The following is a 22,827-nucleotide window of genomic DNA, read 5'->3' on the forward strand; positions in this document are numbered from 1 at the left end:
GAGACACAGTAAAAGAAAAATCTGGAAAAGCAGAATGTGGACAGAGTTTGGTGACCATTTTTCCTAAAATGACATAAAGTCTTGAAGGACATGTGTTGCTGCACTTTGACCTTGACTGGCCCTAGAGTTCCAGGACACTGAAACATCTGTTCCCCTCGTTGTGATCTTCAGCTGATGGCAGTAGCCTCCCCAGGACTTTGTTTTGTGCATGAAGTTATTACCCCCTTTTGCATCAGGTCTGTTGTAAATGTTCATTATAATCACTGCTGCTTAATTTAGCAGATGGTTGGAACTGAACAATTCTTCTCAGAGGAGTTAAATACGGTTATGTCATTTCCCCAGATGATAGAAGAGAAGTAATTTGAGATCAAGCCGTGTTTCAGTTTCAGTACTAGTTCAGAATCACTGCCAGAGATGTTTTCTTTTCTCCACTTCTAGAATTGTGACTAAGATGAATGGGGTGGGTGTCCTGTTTGTTTTAGGCTTGATGTTCTTCAAGAAAGAAATGAAGATGAATACATTATTATGGCCAAATCCCACATCTTGCTGCATGAGTCATCCGGAGTCCCCAGAGGGATTTTCCTATTATGTTTGCCCAGCACAGTTTCTGTTGTCAGCAAACACAAGGTGGACAGAAATTATTTCTGGTACAAGCTAATTCCACCTCCCATGAATACTGCGCACTGCTCTCGAGATATTGGTGATCAAACCTAATTAGCACGAAACACAGAGGCTTCACCTAAAAAATTCTCATAATCTCCAACCTACTCAGAATGTTAGCTATGCCTTTTTTTTTTCTTTTTTTTTTTTTTTTTGGTCTTTTATATTTTGTCTTTTTAAGACTGTACCTGAGGCATATGGAGGTTCCCAGGATAGGGGTCAAATCAGAGCTGTAGCCACTGGCCTCGGCCACAGCCACAGCAACACAGGATGCGAGCCACATCTGCAAACTACACCATAGCTCATGGCAACATCAGACCCCCTGACCCACCAAGTGAGGCCAGGGATCGAACCTGTGTCTTCAGGGGTGCCAATCAGATTCGTTTCCACTGAGCCACGACAGGAATTCCCAGCTATGTGTTTTGTTCAATGGATAGTCAATTCGCCAAGAACTATTTTGGATCACACACTTTCAAAGACAAGAAGCTGAAAAAGCAGAGATTGTTCAGAATTCCCAGTCTGTCTCTAAATAACAGAGTCCTTCCTCCCGCCCTGGGTATCTTCCAAAAAGGTAGGATTTCTAAACCAAAATTTCACCATTATAAAGACTTGGTCTGATATATCATTCGACCCTTTTGAACTTCTATTTCCTCTGCTCTCCCAGCCTCCTACTGTTCCTGTTGATCTTTCCTTTGCACACCACAGGAAGCAAAAGGCAGCGGGAGCCTGGGGAGGGGGTAATACTGGAGGGTACGCCTAGATGCTTGACGTGGTCAGGGGAGCGCGTTACTGTGCCATTATGTTTTATAGAGAGAAGTTTCTTCTGAGGAAGTCAAGGACCTTAATTTCAGAGAGGAAGCCAGCTTTGCCATTCCCCTGTGAAACTGGCAAATTATAATAAAACAGACAGACATCTATCCTATCGTGAGTGTTGAGACGTTGACAGAAAGTAGGTGGGATGCCTGGGCTTGTATTTGTGTCTGCCACGTGCTCGCACTTTTGCTAGCACTTTGCACTTCAGAGCCTTCTGTTTTCATATCCTCTTCCGAATCACAAATCACGGCATGAAGAAGAAGAGAATAATGAGTACGTAAGCTACCGGGCGTGAAAAATATATACATATTAGTTTATAGATTTGCATATGGTATATACACATACGTTGATAATTTGTATAGAAATAATATATAAATATATATAAAATCATGTGTGTACATTCCGTATATACATGGACGCTCTCTGTGAATGATAAAAACACCGTTTGTGTCAAGATATTTTTTTGCAGGGCTGTTGACGGTAACCTCTGCCCTCTCTGCAGAGAAGCAGAGAAAGGGGTGGTAAAAGTGCCATCCACAGGGCATCCCTGGGCCCTGCCTCGGACTGTTTCCACCCCTGCTGCTTCCCTCCTCTGCAACCTCCAAGGAGATAAAGGAACAGCTGTGCATTCCGCCCTGTGCTTGGTCAGCTACATGCTTTGTATCCCAATCAGGGCGATGGCAACTCCTGCGGTGGTGATGAATAGCGGTCCAGCCCAGCTGGAATAGGTTTACAGCTGGCTTCCCTAGAGACACCGCCCCTCAGCCCAGCCGAGGGGCAAGAGCCGAAGGTTTAGAGTCAGACAACCCCTTTCCGAATTATGGTTTATCTGCTTATCTATCGGCAGCTGAATCTCGGGCAGTTACTCAAGCCGTGTCATTTACAGAATCCTGGTTTTCTGCTACTAATATTAGAAAGAGCTGAACTCCCCTTTCGGGATAGTGCGAGGGTTGAGAAATCAAAGGGAAGCGTCCGACACGGTTTTGACCACGTAGGAGGTCGTTCTATGTGTTATGTGCTGTCTTTCTTCCATCGCCAAGTCCTTTTCCCATCTTTCGGCAGCATCCAAGAAGCTCTCAGGACCATTCACTGCAAATGCGTCCTTCTGTGAACCAGGGGGCCTCCGCCCATCCCCTCAAAACCAGCGGCTCCCCTAGCAAAAGAGCTCTGTTTTCTTCCTGTACATTTCAATGACATTCGTCGGAAAATGTACCCTTTTGTCTTAATTTCTTGGGATCCAAGGTAGGTTCCCGTTAGTTCTTTGTTAGGATTATTAGCGTATTTTGCAAAGCACATGATGGGACAAAGCTCTAGGGAGCCCTTTGGTGCTGCTTCTCTACACCGCACTGTCTTGGTTTATAAGGTTTTGTCTCAAGCTTGGTTTCCCTTGAAACGAAGGCAAAGCTTTTCATCTGCAGCCCATTCATTTATAAGGAATTACAAACTTTTATGGGCAGTTTTGCTGTCAGTTTGCATTTACTTTGCTTGAGTCCCCTTGTGATTATGCCAAAAATACAACTGGTTGTATGATTCAAAGATAAATTCTTCTAGCAAACACTGATAAAAGAGTTATGGTTATTAAAATTTCATACGATAAAGAATCCACTCGAAGAATTTGAGGTTTTTTTGTACATGAGACCTCCAAGATCACGCACCTTGATACCTTGTTTGTTTGTTTGTTTTTTAATTTGTGTGACTCACTTTATTTGATTTGATTTGATTTTTTCTTTTTGGCTTTTCTGGGGCCGCTCCCACAGCTTATGGAGGTTCCCAGGCTAGGGGTCTAATAGGAGCTATAGCCACCGGCCTACACCACAGCCACAGCAACGCGGGATCCGAGCCGCGTCTGCAACCTGCTCACAGCACCGCTGGATCCTTAACCCACTGAGCAAGGGCAGGGACCGAACCCACAACCTCATGGTTCCTAGTCGGATTCATTAACCACTGCACCACAACAGGAACTCAAGATACCTTGTTTTTAAACGGCTACTGTGAGAGAAAATTTTCAAGTGTCATGGCATATTCCACTAAATGCATCATATATATTGTCTAAATTCCACATGAGCTCCATCTAATAGGTGAAAAAACTGAGGATCTGAAAAGTTTAATAAATTTTCCAAGGTCAAGCAGCAGACCCAGAGATTGCAGTTTCTGGCTCTTTTCATCAGCAAAAAGTTAAATGTTGTTTTATGCGGGAGGAAGCTGAGCCCAAAGGCTCCTAACTGGGTTTGAAGAGGGTTACAGAGCTGGAATGACACATCTTGGCTGCTGAAGGCCCAATTCACTCTTCAATTTGACCTTATTAAGATATTAGGAGGCGTTCCCATCGTGGCTCACTGGTTAACGAACCTGACTAGTATCCATGAGGATGCAGGTTCAATCCCTGGCCTTGCTCAGTGGGTTAAAGATCCATGGTTGCTGTGAGCTGTGGTTTAGGTCGCAGATGTGGCTTGGCTCCTGCATTGCTGTGGCTGTGGCTTTGCTGCGACCCTAGCCAGGGAACCTCCATATGCCGTGGGTGTGGCCCTACAAAGAAAAAAAAAAAAAGATATTCAGATGGCGTCTGTCACGCTTTTTTTTTTTTTTTTGAAGATTTTCATTTCATAGTGAGGAATTAAGCACAAACACGATTTCCTATTTTTTTTTACTTTGTCTCAGTTTCCATGTGTATTCATTTTCCCCCATAACTATGCACCTCTAGTTCCATTGTATTGTTTCTTTTCATTACATGGGAACGTTTGAATCTCCTCCATTCTTTATGGGGTAGGTGAAGAACAACTGAATGACAGCACAAAGAGTTCTATGGAAAAATAAAAAATGCGCAGTCCAATGAAGTAGTTTAGGGCACTAAGAAGAATGATGTTGTGAATAGCGGATGATGCGTCTTGTCCTCTCTCCCCTGTGTCTCGCCTCGCTCTTCATGTTAAAACATCCTGGTTCACTGCACATCCTAGGGAAGTATAGCCAGGTGACGCGCACAAGAAGCGGTGGGAATTTTTACAGCAATTGTATGAACCCCCTTGATTTGCTCTGGCATTTTTACCCACCGCTTGGCTGAATCCAGGTTCTCATTTAGGGCTCTTTTTTGAAAGACTTCTTTATTTTTATTTTTATTTTTTTTTAGGACGGCACCAGCAGCATGTGGAGGTTCCCAGGATAGGAGTCGAATCGGAGGTGTGGCCACCAGCCTATGCCACAGGCATAGCAATGCCAGATCTGAGCCACGTCTGCAACCTATGCCACAGCTCATGACAACGCCAGATCCTTAGCCCACTGAGCGAGGTCAGGGATGGAACCCGCAACCTCGTGTATCCTAGTCAAGTTTGTTAACCACTTAGCCATGACGGGAACTCCTTAATTAGGGCTCTTTAGGCTTCCCTTTGAGGCTGCCTCCAGGGCTTGGACTTGATGGCTGAGTAAGGGTGAATCTCTGGGTTTGGGTCTTCCCAGCTTTCCCAGGCCTTCGCTGAAGCACACCACTAGACCTTCCTGCTCCAGGATCCATTCCGCTCCTTGTTCTGGGCCTAGCCCCCAGGCCTCCAAATCCTGCCCTCTGCTTGATGGAGAACTGTGCAAGCCAAGACTGTTCTTCCCCATTTGTCGGATACATTTGCCCAAGGCGGGGATGGTTTTATCCATGTCTCTCTACTGTCACATGGTCTCATGCAATAAACATTAACACGATGCAAAACACAATTTTTAAAAACCCAGGAGGTCAGGTAAAGAATGTGGCCACAAAGGGAAAAAAAGACCTCATATGAGCAGTAACTTTGACGCGGGTGAAGTAGACAGAGCTAACCTCTTGAACACACAGCACCAGGAATCATCTTGAATATATGGGGAGAGGAAGTGGGAGAATATTAAATGGTTCCTCCTACTTCCCAAATGTCCTTGGTGCCCACTCCTGCTCCAATGCTTCTCTCTCCCAGGCTGAATCCACGGCCTCACAGGGAGTTCCCTGGAATCAGGTGACAGAGGAAGAGAAGCCTAGCTTACAGGTGGTTCTGCACAATATGCAGGCACCTCCCAGACCTGGACAGCTGCACTACCGCAGCCCCCACCCTGGGGCGTCTCTGAAGGACATGGGTGAAGGGAACTTCCCCCAGTGGGCTGCATTTCAGGCTGTACACCTGCATATTCGCTTTGCTTAGAAAGAGAATTGGTCAGACGTGCAGTTAGACACCAATTCATGGACTACGGCCAATGGTTTGGCTGGATGGTCAGGAAGGAACATGACTGGAAACTTGATGACAAGTAAATGTGGGAAAAACTGATGACAAGGCACTCTGGATAGGCCTCTTTGAGTATGCAAAAAAGGATATTTGTGTCCCATGTGAATGCTCACTAAAGGAAAAGGTAACATAGCAAAGGAGCATTTTGATAATTAAGTGGAAAAAATTATCTTTTTTATGGATACCCATCAATCCCTTTCTCCATTCACTCCTATCATTACCTAATGGGCTCATGAACCAAGTGGCTAGGGTGGCAAAGATAAAAGTTATGCATGGGGCCAGCAACATGGATTTCCACTCACCAAGGCCAACCCGGCTGCAGCCCTGCTGAATCCCCAGTCTGTAAACCACAAAAACCAATGCTGGGCCCCCCAGATGGCACCACTCCCCAGGGTGATCAGCTGGTGACAGGTGATTACACTGGATGGCCTGCATCCTAAGAGGGGCAATATTTTCTTATTGGAAGAAACACTTAGGTTGGATATGGATTTGCTTTCCATACAATGTTTCTGCCAAAACAACCATCCACGAACTTACAAATCTGCCTTATCTACTGACATGCTTTGCATTGCTTCTTACCAAGGAAAGCAATTCTCAGCAAATGAAGTTTGGCAGTGGGCCTGTGCTCAGGGGATTCACTGGTCATCCAGAAGCAGCTGGTTTGAAGACTTAGTTGCAGTGACAGCTAGATGGCAATACCTTGCAGGACTGGAGCTAGGTTCTTCAGAAGGCTGTTTATGTTCAGAATATTAGCATCTCATATATGGTGTTGTCTCTCCAAGAGCCAGGATTCATGAGTACAGGAATTAAGTGGTGAAAAATGAGAAATTCACTACTCATTACTACCTCGAGTGACCCACTGGCAAAATTTTGGGTTTCTATTCCTTTGACCTTATGTTCTACCAGCCTAGAGGTCTTATCCAGAGGGATGAATGCTCTTACCAGGAGACACAACACCAACTCCAGCGAACTGGAGTTAAGACTGCCCCCCACCATCTGCTTTATATTCCTCAGACTTCCGAATCAACAGGCAAAGAAGAGAGTTACGGTATTGGCTGGGTGATTGACCCTGACTAGCAAGGGAAATTTGACTATTCTTCCATAATGGAGATAAGAAAGCATGTGTCTGGCATATAGGAAAGAGATCCTGTAGGGCCTGTCTTGGTATTTCCATGCCCTGTGATTAAGTCCAATGGAAAACTTCAATAATCCAATCCAGTTAGCACAGCTAATAGTTGAGAAGCCTTAGGAATGACGATTTGGGTCAGTCCACCAGGGAAAGAATTACCAATTGAGATACTTGCTGAAGGCAAAGGGTATACAGAATGGGCAGTAGAAGAAGGTAGGTATAAATATCAGCTACAAGATGCGACCAGTTATAAAAACAAGAACTGTAACTGTCAGGAGTATTTCCTCCTAATTTTGTTACAAATGTGTGTGTGCATATGTGTGTGTGTGTATGAAGCAAATATTTTTTCCTCTCTTACTCCCTTGCCATTTAACATACAACACATTGACTTTATACACAGTATCTGAGTACCGTTAATTTAATACATAATAGTACTTAAGTTATAGGATATCAAGAAGAGTTATCACTCAAGGACTTTCACTCTCTTCTGGAAGAAAGGGGTCTTATTATATTTGCAGTGGGTCACAGGATAACTGCATCATGTTTGGTAGAATTCTTGTTCTTGTCTTTATTTGGCGATTAAGTATGGTGATGGAGATGGGAAGTTGTCAACTTGCAAGTTGACACGGGGTGGACCTGTGGTGGTTAATATTATGTGTTAGCTTGAAAGGGCTATGGAGTATTCGGATATTTGGTGAAACATTATTTTTTGTGTGTCTGTGAGAGTGTTTCTGCATGACATTAACATCTCAATTGCAGACCAAGTAAAACAGAATGCGCTCCCCAATATGTGTGAACTTCATCCAATCCATTGAGTGTCTGAATGGAACAAAAGGCTGAGTAAGGGGGAATTTGCTTTCTTGGCCTGCCTTTGAGCTGGGACATAAGTCTTCGCCTGCCTTTGGTCTTGGTCTTGGCCTTGGACTCAGACTGGAACTTACACCTTTCACACTCCTGGCTCTTGAACTTGAACACAGACTTGGACTGAAACTATACCATCAGCTCCCCTGTGTCTCCAACAGATCCTGGGACTTCTCAGCTTCCATAATCTTCTGAGCCAGTTCTTCTCATGAGCCAACATAGCCTATTCATTCTTGTTCTATTTCTCTGGAGAACTCTAATATACCTGCTCAACACTTAATCACTACTTGTCACTATACAATTATTTATGAGATCATTTATGGTCTGACTACATGTCCCTTGAGGGTATTATAATAGTAATAGCTATTGTTATTATGATTACAGAGTAATAATTACAAAACTATCCACTACAGCAGCAATAACATCCAACCCTTATTTTATACTCACACAATGCCAGGCACTGTTTTTAAGTACCTTACACGCATACATTCATGTGTTCCCTACAACAAAACTGTGAGTTAGATATTACTACAATCCCAGTTTACTAATAAGGAAACCAAGGCACTGAGGCATAAAATATACGCAAGTCCATGCTGCAGCCAGGATTGGAAACTCAGTGGGCTGGACCTAGCTCTGCATCATGAAAACTGTGTCTCATGTTATTTTGCTTTGGAATCTCATAATTGAGGACAGTAGTTTTCTTTACACTGTACTCCCTACACTCACGCATCAGAAAAGCAGCTTGACGGTACAGCAGCAAGTAAATAAGTGGTATCCTGGAACTAGACCCCCTGGATATGAGGGGGTCTAACTTAATCACTTTTAACTGTGAGATTGGAAGCAAGTTACTTAACCTCTCTGTTCCTCAGAATTTTCACTTAGATTATTGTTAAGATTAAATACATCAATACTTGCAACGTGCTTAGCATAACATCTGGTATTTGGGAAGTATTCAGTACTTGCTTGGTTTTATAATGATGCTGATTTTATCCATCACTTCACCTCCATCAGCCAGAAGGAGGCATATAATACTCCATAAACATCTGATAAATTAAAGAATGCATTCGCTGTATTGCACAGTACATTCTTTTATCTGACAACCCTGCTGCCTGCTTTCCTTCCATCCACCCTCCATCACCTCTAACGCATGAAGCTCCGTGTTAGAGGCTAGGGTGACAGAGCAGAAGAAGACATGATGGTGTCCTTAAGGCATTTAGAGCTGAGTAACTGACATACCGTACACGATACGGGGTCATGGGTGGGACGCCATTCTAACCTGAACATTATGGGAGCGCAGAGGATGGAACATCTAACCTGGGGGACTGGGGGGGATGCCTCCACTGCCACCACCACCACCGCCACCACCAATGTAGACGGCCTTGCGCTGTGAGCTATTTGTTGGAACAATGGGAAACAGACTGTTCTCTAGCCACTTCCCAAAATATCAGGGTAACGCTGCCGGGGAAACTGGTGGTTAGGAAGAGCAAACTCAAGAGCGCCTTTACCGGGGAGATTAGGCGGCTACCTACTGACTGCAGATTGAACAAATGCCAGGAAGGGCTCCCTGGCCCTCACAACTCTTCTTGTACAACTGAGACCAAACAGGTTCTAGGCCTAAAGGAAAGAAAGAGGGTTATCAGTAAGGAAGGCATTTGCCAGCTAGCAACTGAATGCCCAGTGAAGACTGCCTTACAGACGGGGCTAATTTTCTCACATAACAGGAAGTCTGGCAATAAGCAGGCACTGGCCTTGGTTCAGCAGCTTCACAATTTTACCAGGTGCTCAGGTCCTTGCCTCTCCTCTAAGGTGTTGGCTTTGACTTGCATATTCACCCCCCCTTGGTTGCAAGATGGCTCCTCTCACCTCCAATTGCATTTTCCTATTCAAGAACTGAAGGGGGTGTTAAGATGCCAGCCGTTTTTTGTTGTTGTTGTTGTTGTTGTTGTTGTTGTTGTTGTTGAAAGGAAAGCCTTTCCAGAATTCCCCCTAGCAGACCTCTACTTGCATTTCATTGTCACATGGGCACTGCCAGCTGGACTGGAGCCTGGAAAAGCAGGAGACAGGACTATCACAATTCGCTTAGACGAGGGGTCGGCAAACTTTTTCTGTAACAGGCCCGATAGTAAATATTTTAGGCTTTGCGGGCCATACAGTCTCTGCTGTAATCACTCAATCCTGCCAGGGTAGCCACCATAGACAATCCAGAAACAACTGAGTGCTGCTATAATCCAACAGCACTTTATTTATGGACGTGGAGATGTGACATAACTCTCACATACTATGAAATATTATTCTTTTGATTTTTTTCAACCATTTTCACACGTACAAAACAGTCTAAGTTCACAGGCTGTATAGAAACAGATGGTGGGCCTGATTTGGCACAGGAGACCAACATTTGCTGACCTCTGGCTTGGACCAATCAACCTATCAACTGGATCTGGGCAAAAACCTATGGCAAAGGTGGTGTTCTAAGAGTTGATTCTAAGGGAGAAATGGCTACTGGATAGGCAATTCACAAGGCAGCTATAAAGTGCAGGCTTAATCTTCTATATGAAACAGGACATCTATAAAGTATTTAGTATATGATGAAGATATATTTTAGTTCCCTTCTCTTTTCTCCACTTTAAATCAGAATTCTGTCTTATTCATAAAGGCTTTTGCTCCGCTCAGTGAAAGCAGCCATTATCCAGACTCTGATTTTTAAGTAATTAATACTAGGAAAGTTTTTTGGAGAGGGGTCACTTTTTCAATCAGCATGGGATCGATGGCTCCCTATTGCCTTACTTGAAGAGGAAAGAGAACTAATTCTAAAAATTATGAATTACAAACTCTATTTAGGTTTCATAAATGTTTCACAGTTTTCCTCCTGGCTTCCAGTAGTGACGGAAATACAGATTGTACCCCAGCATAGAAAAAGATATTCCGTGTTCTGCTTTCGCCCAATCTCATTATACATTCTCCACTTAAGAGAGAAAAAAGGATTTGTAGCAAGCAAAAAATAGGCTCTCCCTTTATATATTTAATTACAACGGCAATTTCCTTTATAGCCTACTTACAGGAATATCTCTTAGCATGTTGCCAACAGTATCACAACTTGTTTATTCAAAGGTTATGTGTGAATGAGAGCTTTTTGATATGAATCAAGCAATTTGCTAGCATTGCTGGGAAAAGGAAAGTGCTAGCTTTATTCTGACAAATGAAACAGCCCATGAATCAAGTTCACTCTATTGAAGACAATTAGGGAGAGAGAGAGGGCAAACAGACCTTTTAGATAAGAAATTCTTAAACCGATGAAATTTTTAATAGGGTTTGGCATAGACTTCTGTATAGAATATGATGAAGTAAACCAACTTAATCACTTTACAAATTCCATATATCAGGTATTTATGGATTCAAAAGTTCCTATTTATTATTAATATTTTAAAAATCCCAATGAATATGCCAAATTCAAGAGCAAAATTCTTGCATACCGACTATTTTGTTGGTGTTCATTTATTATTTCCAGTTAAACTGAAATGGTGAAACAGAATATGCATGTTCTTAAACATTTGTCTCATTTTTTTGGTTCCCTGAGCAGCATACTCCTTGTAGGTTTGAGATGGGGTCGCCATCCATCAAAATTAATTTCTGCAGTAGGAGGCATTTAAAACTATTTGTATAAATGTAGTTGAATGGATAAGATTGCAAGATAAAGGGTTTGAAAAATCACGGTTCTGAGGCCATATGACGCGTATGGAGGGGGTCTTTCTTTCTGGCATGAGGAATTGCAAAGTCAAACCCTGACAAAGAGTTAAGTTTTATAAGCCAGGCATTCTCTGAATTAGTTAATAACATTAAAGCTAATTGAGAGAAAAGAAAATTCATGATATTGCCAAGCATTACCCCATGATATTGCCAAGCATTACCCCAATTCATTTGCAAACTTTATTGCTACTAAGATTAAAAATTTTAAAAATGATATAATAGTAGGCACCAGGAAAACACAAATGAATACCACAATGAGAGACCACTAGGCTTACTATAATAAAAGGGAAAAGAGTAGAAAAGAAAGTATCAAGGGTTGGTGTGGATACGGAGAAACTGGAACGCTCATACACGGCTGGTGGGACCGTAAAACAGCAACTGCTGTGAAGACAGCTTGGCAGTTGCTTGAAAAACTAAATGTATAATGATCCTATGACCCCCACTGTTCTACTTCTATGTATCTATTCACAAGAATTGGAAACGTGTTCACATTAGCGCTTTTACATACATGTTCAGAGCAGCACTATTTGTAACATCCAAAGAGTAGACACAACTCAATTTTAAAAACGATAAGAAAAAATTTTGCCCTAAAGAAATTTTCAAAAATTTAAAAAATTCTAGATACATCATCCACTTTGAATATTTCCAATACATATTTATAAGATCATGCAAGGGAGGAAAAAAATACTAGCAGCAGATGTCAGAGCCACTTATTAAGCTTGTCTTTGATCAAGGGCTAGAGACTTGAACTTGAATGCCGTAAGCAGCCAGGCCAAAGCAGAAGTGGTGGGGACAGTTATACAGAGGAGAGAAAAGTCCTATCTGAATGGAGCAGCCCTGCCACAGAGGTATGGCCTCCAGGTGCCAGATAATTCTGTATTTCAAGGAAAGCCAGAAACCCATTTTTTTTTTTAAACTCTAGATTCCTAAATATGTGTTCCCAATTAAAAAAATATATATATGTGGAGACTAAACTCAGCCTGTAAGTTGCCAGTTTTCAAAACATGTTTTAGGAAAAATATGGATCATCAGCTTTCTTGAGAGGAAGAGGACACCCGGGGGCCTTTGCCCAAGCAGATGTCACGAGTTTTGAGACTGGGGTGAGCGCAAGACAGAGGACTACCTGAAAAGGGGGCAAAAAAATCCATGGAGAGAGAAAACCAGAGAGACATTCGACTTGCCAGGGGAGCCTTGAGAACCATGGCGAACAAGAATGTTCAATATTCCACTTTTAGCTATTTGATTAAAACCGATCTGCCAGTAAAACCTTTAAAACTGGCCACACACACAACTGCAAATGGTTTTAGGGAGAATTAGAAAAGAGTCTGTTCTGAACATCAGAGCAGTGAGAAGAAAAAGCCAAGAGAGAACAGTGGAAGCAGAGGCTCAAAGCCTCAGGATGTGAGAGGCACACATGCTCAAAGCTAGGGAATAGCACCAAACATCCCACAGAAGATGGGAAGCCAAACAGGCTGAGCTCAGTTGACACCTGCATTGCAGGAGAAAGCTTCAAGAGGTATGACATTTTAATTAGTAGCAATTAAGGCCAAACCCCACGTATTGACAGGCAAAGAAAAATAACACAGCGGATGGACAAAAGCAGAATTATTTTTTATAAGTGAGTAATCCTCTCCCCCTACTTCTATCCTCTCACCCAGAGGCATTTAACCAGAAATAGTCTCCAGTTTTCAGTGAAAGTCTTTCAAACGGAAACACTCCTCAATCGCAGCGGATCCTCAGAGACCAAGGAAATAAGAAACAGATGCAGGACTCCCCTGGTACATTGACTGTGTCCGTACCCATCCACGCCTGCCCAGGATTTAGATTAAAGTCATAAGATTAGAAGAAGACTTGTTTTTGTACTGAGCATGATCTTGGGCGAGTCATATGGCCATTCTCAGCTCCTGAGTCCTCATCTAGAATTTGGATTTGAGGATAATTACGATTCTCCTGTCTACATTGCCAAATTGTTTTCAAGAGCGAAGTATAAAAATATATGAAGGCTTTTGAAAACTTTAAAATGCTCTGCATGCAAAAAAGATAATTACAAGGGAACAAAATCTTGTAAGAATGAAATCATGCACTCTTCTCATTCAAAATTCTATCTACGGGAAGGACTCCACTGCCCTGCAGTTTCAAGGAGGCAGGTGAACGCCAAGGATGGGATACAACATCATCTGGAGAGCTAAAGCCAAAGAACCAAAGACAGAGGGGATACAACTGGGGTGTTCCAGTCCCCACATTTTCAGCGGTGCTCAGAATTATTGGGTGTGTTGCTTCCCGTGTTAAACAAGTTGTGTTGCTTAATCAGTTGGCTAATGTCTCTGAGATGAAATACATTCAAAACTAAGATATTTCAAGGTCATTTTGGCAATGTCTCTTATCCTGGAAGTGGAGACGTACAAATCTCCACTTGTCATATCTTCTATCAGAGCGGTATTTCTTTTCCAGAATGAGGACAGGAACATGCTCCAGATAAAGGAGGGCTTGGGCTTGATTGTGACAGGCCCAGAGGAGGGTGGGAAGAGATGTTCAAGGTTATGAAATGCCAGCCCTCATCTCCTGACTCTTACTCGTCTGGATTTAAATCACTCGTCCGAGGACAAAAGCTCTGATCTCACTTTATGTCCTCTGCTACTCAAAACATTTCAAAGTCAGTCTCAGTCTGCATAACCACGTCCTCTCCTGGAGGATCAAATGTGCAGACACTTAGGTTCGAATTCTGGTTTAGGTGTAGACTTTCCAGCCACATAGCGAGTGAGCGTGTGCGTGGCCTGTGTGTGCGAGCATGTGCTTCTGTATAACACGAGAAGGTGGACAAGGTCGGTGAAAGGGAATCTCACAGATTGGCCGGTGAGAACTAAAGACTTGTAGCACATGTACTTACCATTGCAATGAGAAAATGACACGCCATTCATATGGCACAAGGATTCTCTATAAAAAGCTTCCCTCGAGCTAGTATGCTCCAAAATGTTTACATAGAATAGCCTCGGGTACAATAAAAGATAAAAAGCTAATTTCATCATGAAAGATCACATCCAATTTGGTTGATATCTACTGAAATCTTGCACATTGAACCTGCTGTCGTCACGAATAAACTTTGGATCACACAGATCACACAGGCCGTGGCCAGGTCGGAAATCACCGAGCCGTATCATCAGATGACGGGAACGTGTCTTTGGAAATGGTTTCACCGACCCTAATGCTTCTCTGCACCACTTTTACTTACACCAGCTGTGTTTAGTTAGGCAAGGCTCATAAATTCACCCTAAAATGAAGAGTTCATGTCTTAAATCGAGGACCCGAAGTGAATTTCGTGACACAGGAGTTTCAGGTAGTAATATCTCCCGTATGTGCAATCTATTTAGACTCCACGATCAAACCTTCCATGAGCTTGGTGTCTATCTACTCTCTCCTCCAAAGTAGAGAGATTTCACAAACTCCGGATGGTTGGCATTGGGCCACACAGGATGTAACCTGCAGCTGGGATTCAATATTTTACCAGCTCCACTGGATCCACTGTTGACTGTGTAAGCTTTGCTATGTCGTTGGACTGCTCTAAACTATAGCTTCTTCATTTGAAAGTGCTGAGGTCAAATCTAGTCTCTCCTGCTCCCTGACGTTGCTGCTATGATTTCTACGCATACCACTTTGTGGCCACTTGAGAAATAGCAGGAGACTAACTTATCTTCAGCATCATTCACAGAGCAAGATTTTGGAGTGAATAAAGTTCAGATAAAATTGGTTTGATAAATAGGAGTGAGAAAAAAACTAACAGATAAAATTCCGACTCACTTTATAGAAAGAGGTATGTTTTTCCGGTATGTTCATATTTTATAAATAAATACAGTCAGCAAAGCATTTGGGAGAATAGACCTAATGGGATAAAAGAAAACCCAATACTAATGTGCTCTTCTATATCACATGGTGCAAACTCACTCCATTAAAGTTTAAAAGACACATGTAGTGACAGCTAACTCTTTGGTGGTACAGGGCAGGTATCTAAAAAGATACTTCGAAACATGATAATGCCAGAGAAATTTCCCAAAGAGCCACCATCATAAACCATAGGCAAAGGCACACTGCCAGAGTAATAGTCTATTGCAAAGGAAAAGTAAAAGACCCCGACATTACACAGAATGACATTTAAAATAACACAGAAAAGAATTCAGGATGAAAACCTCTTGAGATTATTAATTGGCTTTATGTAATATAATACGCTGATGTCTGCAAAATTAAAAAGCCAATGACTGCTAGAGTCGATATGGACATTACTTGCTAAACGAGATTCATTCGAAAAAGGGTCTACCTTAAAATCAAAGGTAATCATTTGTTTCCACTCCTCTTGTATACTTGCCCTGGTCCTCCCCCACCAATTCTGAGTTTCTGGTATTAAATGATCTTTTACACTATTTGAGAGGAGTGACCAGCTGAAGAAAAGGCATTTAATTTTTTTTGACATTTTTAATATTTTTGTAAAGAAGTGGAATTGCTTGACTTCTCTCTCAATATATATATATATATATATAGTTAACTTTCACTAGAGTTTCTAGCCACTCAATGATGTTACTAATTTAAAGTTCTCGGAGGAGTTATTTCGAGTCTTCTGGGATAGAAAGAGACACGATAGAAAATTATTAGAAAAAGGATTTCGAGGAGTCTTGAGCGCTCACTGAAATACAGAAGTCTATTCTCTCCATCTGACTGGAGAATGGCTGATCGCTTTGTCTTGAATGAGGGATATTCTTGTCAAATCCCAAGAAAGTACGAGAGAAGTTAAATATATTTCAGATCAGAATAGATGTCTAGCGCCAGTCTAGACATCAAATTGAAGATTTTCCCAGCCTTTCCTGTGGTTGTGTTATCCAGTCTCTTATTTGTTAAACTCCATTCCACCCCTTCTACCAGTGCAGTGAGTGGTTCAGTCTCGGCAGGTTACGAAGCAATCAAAAAGGACAGTCTCAAACTGTCCTAATCAATTCTCCTCCTCTACAACCAGAACTTAAATCATTGCTAATGGCAATTAACGGTCCACTCCCCACGTGTCTATCCGTTCTCTTCCCACCATGGCTTTCTCGAAAAGGTAGAGATTGAAGGTCAAATGGAGACACTTTGTGGCTAAGGTTTAATCCATAATGATCCTAATTTGTACCAGTTATAATAAGCGTTGCCGATATCATCAGACTTACCATGTTCAAAAAAGATGACAACGTTTTTATTTTGTTTTGTTTTATTGGTGAGCGATACAAAAGTGTTACTAAGTGGCCCAAGCAGGGCCAATTCCTCACTTCCCATGGCGTGTGGTGAAAATGGCCATATTTAGCAGACCCTGCTCCTCTAGTTCTGTTCTTGGAGGAAATCACAACTCCATTCTGCCAAGAAGACATGCATACAATACATTCCGGAGTCCAGCTAAGGAAACCTTGAGTTTTTGTTGAGTGGAACATAAAATATAGCATATAAGGTGAACACTGACAGAGAATTTGATTGTTGTGCTAAATTATTATTATATAACAACATGATAATATATTTCCTAATTCCTTTCTAAAAGGATTAATATTTTATTTTAAGGCAGACACCCTGTGGACATGTTCCAGTTTACAGTTAAGGAAACCAGGGCTCAAAGGTGTGAAATAACCTGTCCCTGTCCCAAAGACAGCAAGCAGCAAGCCTGTCCCCACGCAGTCCTGTGCTCACATCCTGTCACGTGAGCACACAGGCCGTGAACCTGAGTCCAGAGACGGGGTTTCTTCACCCACGGTGGTGTTTCTCTAGCTAGTCTCTCTTCCACAATCACATTTTTAACCTCTCTCCCTGCAGATGATCATGAAGAAGGAAGGAGGTTGCTACGGTCTGAATGCTTCCATGCCACCAAAACTCATGCGTTGAAAACCCATTGGCACAGGTGATGGTATTAGGAGGTGATTCGGTCATGAGGCAAGGGCCCTCATAAATGGAACGAATGCCTTGATAAAAAGAAGCTTCAGAGAGCTCTCTCACCCTTTCCACCACGTGAGGATGCCCAAGAAGTTTGCAACCCGGAGAGGGTCCTCATCCGATCACGCTGGCAGCCACGTCTTACACGTCCAGACCCTGCAACTGTACGACACCGAGTTCTGCAGCCCAAACTAAGACAATGCATGAATAACATCTTAGCAATTTTGACTGTGAGAGCCAAACAAGACTTCAGTGAATATGTAACCAAACCCAATGGCTTTCATGCGAGGAACATAAGGCCCCCAAAAGTGTTAACCAAGTTCCCAGAACCAGTTGGCGGCAGTTACACAAAAGGCTCTAGAAATGTTGGTTATTAAGAACTTTTATAATAGGAAGTGATTGCATCGTTGATTCTATTTTAAAATCAACATGTAATTTTATTTTGGATTGAGGCACTATTCTCTGAAACCAGTAAAGGCAGGGACCATGTATTTCTCTTTGGACTTGTTTTTCTAACCTGGTACGTGGTTCTCGAGCAGAAGGAAATAAAACAGACTATAAATGAAGATCACGTCCATTGCTTGCTCATGCTCAACCTGATAGTTTTCAAAATCGCTTTCTGAAAAGTTGAGAGAACTGGACACCAATGACTTTTCATTTGATATTTTCACCTTGGTAATGGCAGTTTTCACATAATATAGGTTTTCAGCGCAAAGAAAGGAAATTCATCTGCGGCTTGGTTACTCTATTACAAGGGGAAAACTGGGTTTCTGTGGATAATTGAAGAATTGTGATCATTGCAATGCATCTGTACGTACCTTTGGAATATGATTTCTCTCTTAACTTAAATATTATTTTCAATACTATACAATTTGCTTCTGACTTCATAAAACTCGATTCAGTCTAATGAAGAAATTGCTAGAACAGGTGGCTTAAGCATTGGAAATGCCACAGGCTGTAAGGAGAGAGCAAGCTGAAGTGGCAGTGTCGGGCTAACTCCGTGTGCTTGGTTTTGCGGTAGAGAAAGACACAGGCGTGCCAGGACTTCAGCCTTCTCGCTGTGTCATTTTGGGTGGTTCTCCTGCAGGGCGCAATCAGAGAGGACTTTGAATCGGCTCTCATTTCATCGGCCACATGGCCGCACACTGGCCTTTACAGTTATTTCATAGAGATTGGCGATGTAGTCCCCCTCGGGAGCACTGCTGGAATTTGAAGTCTCCTGGTCATTTGAAATTTCCATGAAGGTCTACTCCTAAAGTTCCCCAAACGTTCCTCCAACTTCTTAGAATGACTCTTGGTGCAAGTGCTTTATTTGTCTACTTCCAAAGAGTGACGAGACGAACTTCTCTTTAGCAAGAAAATCATGGATCAGAGGAGAAAGTTCCAAAGTCACGAGAAAACTTGATTAGGTCACAAGACAAACCCACCAACAAAGAGCTTTGGGACTCTATGAAGTTAATATATCTAAAATGGCTTTTGGGAAGTTCCTGGCAATCCCCAACTTTCTCCCATGTCTGTTAAAAACTCAAGACAGTGCAAGTGTTGTTGCTGTAGGAGACTTTAAAAGGCTTATGACACATTTGTTATCAATGCTTTATTGTTGAAAACAAAATCAGAATTCTCTGGCACATAAAACAATTATTTCTACAAAAGGAAAGCCTACAAATCTTGATAATTTATACAAATAACAGTTTCTCAAAAAATAAAATTTTAATTTAGTAAACTTGTCTTGTGCTCTATATTTTTAGCACTGTCTGCAATAATCCACCATAAATCCCTGAGCAGAGACTTCTTTTTTTTTTACCATGTTCTATGGAGCCCTCCCCCCAGCCCTCCCCCCCACCCCCCCCACGTGGTCACTTACTAAGCCCAGCCCTGTCGTGAAAGGTGTCGGGGACATTTAGTTATTAATGATCCATGCATTTTATGACACAGGCCCAATTATTAATGCTACTTGGGAACTGGGTCAACATGAAGCGCTTCTGTGCAATCAGTGACTCTATCAAGAACCAAGTGTTTGAAAGGAAGAATGATAACAATAAAGACACAAGGTTAAGACTAGGAAGTCATCATAGGTCAATAACTATTTAAATAAATAAAAATGTTAAACATTGAATTCATCTCTATATCCTTATATTAAATCCCCCCACCCCCACTTTTTTTGCAACTGCCAAGGTCCTAGAAGATGAAAAATATACTCCAACCCACGTTTTTGGTTTGACCACGGGTCTGTTGCTATGAAACATTAAACACCATTCTGAAAACACAGTGATTTAGTTATACTTTAACTTGTGGCCCTTCAGTAAAATGTTTACAAAATAATACACATATTAAGAGGACCTTCTTTTAATGCCATCAACAAATCTTTCTCTATGTTGTCCTTCTCGCCCAAACACTAATGCCATAGAAAAGCTACGTTAAATTCTTTATCTCACCGTATTCAGATATGAAGCAAAACATAAAATACGAAGAAAACATAATATGATGTGTTTGCAGGTCCAGCTTCCCTTAAATGGGGATGCTGACGATATAGACAGTGTGGAAGGACAGGAGAAAAAGCTAGTTTTAAGTTGCAAAGAACTGGTAATGAATCAAGTTTTGTTATTCTGCTATGGTAGAATAATAAATAAATAAATACTTAGGGTACTGTGTAGCTACTTTCTCTAGGAAGTTGAGAGTGGACTATCATTTTTACAAAGTTAATTTTTAGTAGCAACATTTGACTGAAAGTCAAAAAAATGTTCAGTAAATGTTTCTCTCTACTTCATTTATAGTCTTCTACTGGTGAAATCATCATTGAAGTGGTTACTAATAGGTAATGAAATAAAATGCCGAATTTGCTAGTGAAAAATAGTTTTCAACGGTGAAAAGCACTTGGCAGGAGCCCTAGAACACGTGGCTAATGCTACAGTCTACTGCAGATGACGAGTCATTTTTACATCTTTTGAGAAGAACAGAGTGTGATTAAAAATAATTCCTCAAATCTTATCAGCGCTGCCATTTAGGTACCTATTAGAAAGTGACTAGTATTTCATACCAAATCAAATAGAATATCACTGGCAACCATCATTATACACTCCCTTGCAAAGACTTGATTTTTAAACCAGCAAGCAACATCTGGGAGGCACGAAAGCATCTTCCCTTTTGTCAAATGGATGCTGTTTAGTTATTGGAACTAGAATGCTTTTTTTTTTTTTTTCTTAAGCTTCCTTTTGATTTACTCCCTATATAAGTATGAGCAGTAACCAGGAACAGCCATTTCAAAAGGCAATTTCAAAAGCCCAAGAATTAATACAATGGATTCTCCTAGGCATTTTTGTTTTTTTTGGGGGGGTGGAGCATGTTGGTGACATCAGAGTAAAAAATGCCTGCCTGACACACATAAGGCCTCCCCAGCCCCTCCTACAACACCAGTGAGAAACGTGGCTTGCTTTGCACCTGCTCACCCTTTTCAGCACATGAAAAGCAAAGGAATGCCCCAAAGGACCATGACAGCTGAATCATAAAACCTTATGGGCACTAGTCCAGAAACAAAGGTAGACTCTGACAGATCCTGACACACGATTAAAAAAAAAAAAGTTCTCTAAGTTTTAGAAAATGATAGGCAGGCTGTCCCAAAGAGGGAAGACAGCAGCGTCAGGACAACCGGCGGCTTCCCAGGATCCACCCCCCTTTTCAATCACTCCCCATGAACACGTGACCTTGACAGTGCACGGTGGCTGCACAGGCACTCTGTCTTCCTCTCACAGTGTTTCAGGAACAGTACAATTTCGAAGTTACCTTTCAAAAATGAACAACATTTGCAACTGAGCCCCCCCCCCCATTTCAGATGCTAAAAGATGCTGTTTTAAGTGCTCTGGTTTACGGTTCTATGGGTGACAATTATGTCCTATAGGAGGTTTCCAACATTCCCCTTTTTTGGTGTTAGTGGCTGTGCCAAAAGCAAAGTGGGTACTTCCAGAAGGGGCAGCAACCTCAGTGATCTCTGCCCTGGGCCGTGAAGTCCAAACTAGCTCTTGTCACAGCACCGCGGGGAAATTCTGTGCGTCCGTGAAGCCAGCTTTAGGATATGGAAGAGGACGAGGTAGGGGCTGCCCTCCCGTGTCAGGTCTTGGAGGTCTTTAAGCCTTGCTTTTCCATGATGTTCCAGAGTTTGCGGAGGTTGGACTGCGTGATGACGTCATCTGGCTTGAGCTGCAGGGCCCGCAGGTAGTTGGCCTCGGCCCTTTGGAGCCTGCCGTTGAGGTGCAGGATGGCTCCCAGATTCATCAGAGCCGCCGGATACTGGAACCAGAAGAGGGAGGAAAACAATTAAGAGGCCATTGCAAGCGTTCCTTCATGGAAGACAAACATTTTCATCCACATACGGAAATGATTCCCTTATGTCTGGAGGCATTTTGTCGGGGGGTGGGGGGCAATTTAGCCATTTATACAAAGAGATCAATATAATCGGGAAGGAAAAAGAATTTTCTAAGAGCCGCTGTGCACTTTGTGCTTTAAAGAGGGCAGGCGGTTAGAGAAAGAGTTTTTTTCCTTTAATGAGAAAGCGTAGGTTACATATGAAGACCGAGTAGCCGAGTCAGACTACTTTCTTGAGAAAAAAGCTAAAGACAACTTGAGATGGAGAAATTGAATTTTTCCCAACTCAACGTCAAGAAATAAAAAAGGAAGTGGGCAAAGGAGACAAACTTAGGTCTACACAGTTTTCGTTTTTTCTCCTTAGTGTTAGTCCATGCCATTTCTGCAAACATTACCAAACATACACGGTAAAATATTTCTGATCACGCCCACAGCATGCAGAGGTTCCTGGGCTAGGGCTGGAACCCGAGCCACGTGGTTGCCATGACAATGCCAGATCCCTAACCCACTGCACCTCAAGGTAATTCCTACCTTGTAAAATTCTACCTGTGTTTTCAGGTGAAAAACCCTGAAAAAAGTTCAAATGCAATCACTACTACAGTCTTTTCCAAATTTAACCCAAGTAGTTTAATGAGATGGAATCCTTATTTTTTAAGTCAAACAGCTTGTAAACTTCTAATGGTCAATGTTTACAATAAATACAGCAAAGTAAAATGAGATCAAAATAGATAAAATACAGTACAGAAAAATGTACCTTTTATAAGAGAGGTTTTATACTCCTGGCTTTAAAAGTAGTTAAACAATTCTCAGAATTTTCTGTTAAGGTGTGACAATTGCAATACAAAGGTATCACGTGAAAGGTAATGAAAAAAAAAAAGAGTGTAAGTTGTGTGGCACTAGTATAACACCAGGGTTTCCAGCCCAAAATTCTCAAACATTGGTTAACAACAATGAGGCTTTCCCAAAGGGAAAAACACTTTGCTCCTTATCTATGAAAAAGTGCTGTTCTGCTCTTGTCTTGTCCCTGAAACTTTTTGGCTAACAAAGAGCAGCTAATATTTTGGCAGTTACATAGATGCATATTTCAAACAT

At 42.0% G+C, this 22,827-nt stretch overlaps 1 protein-coding gene across 50 annotated transcripts in view; it reads right to left on the reverse strand.

The window, feature by feature from the left end:
- TMTC2 (transmembrane O-mannosyltransferase targeting cadherins 2) overlaps window positions 1-22,827 on the reverse strand; it is a 949,512-nt gene that overhangs the window by 540,297 nt on the left and 386,388 nt on the right. For 9 of the 50 annotated variants that reach the window (XR_014804573.1, XR_014804533.1, XR_014804535.1 and 6 more), the window contains one exon: window positions 9,559-9,739. The exons of 40 other annotated variants lie outside the window; for them this stretch is intronic. Coding sequence is in view for 1 of the 10 variants with exons in the window: in XM_021093031.2 (XP_020948690.2) it covers window positions 21,481-21,660 (180 nt within the window). In the remaining 9 variants the exon portion in view is untranslated. Of the gene's footprint in view, window positions 1-9,558; window positions 9,740-18,955; window positions 21,661-22,827 lie in introns of those variants that run through there. One more of the 50 variants, XM_021093031.2, reaches the window with a different exon arrangement.

The sequence above is a fragment of the Sus scrofa genome, chromosome 5, assembly GCF_054392235.1.
Source record: "Sus scrofa isolate SSC_HxYL_T2T_F1_AM1 chromosome 5, Sscrofa_HxYL_maternal_Yorkshire_Landrace_v2.0, whole genome shotgun sequence".
In the NCBI taxonomy this organism is placed as follows: domain Eukaryota; kingdom Metazoa; phylum Chordata; class Mammalia; order Artiodactyla; family Suidae; genus Sus; species Sus scrofa.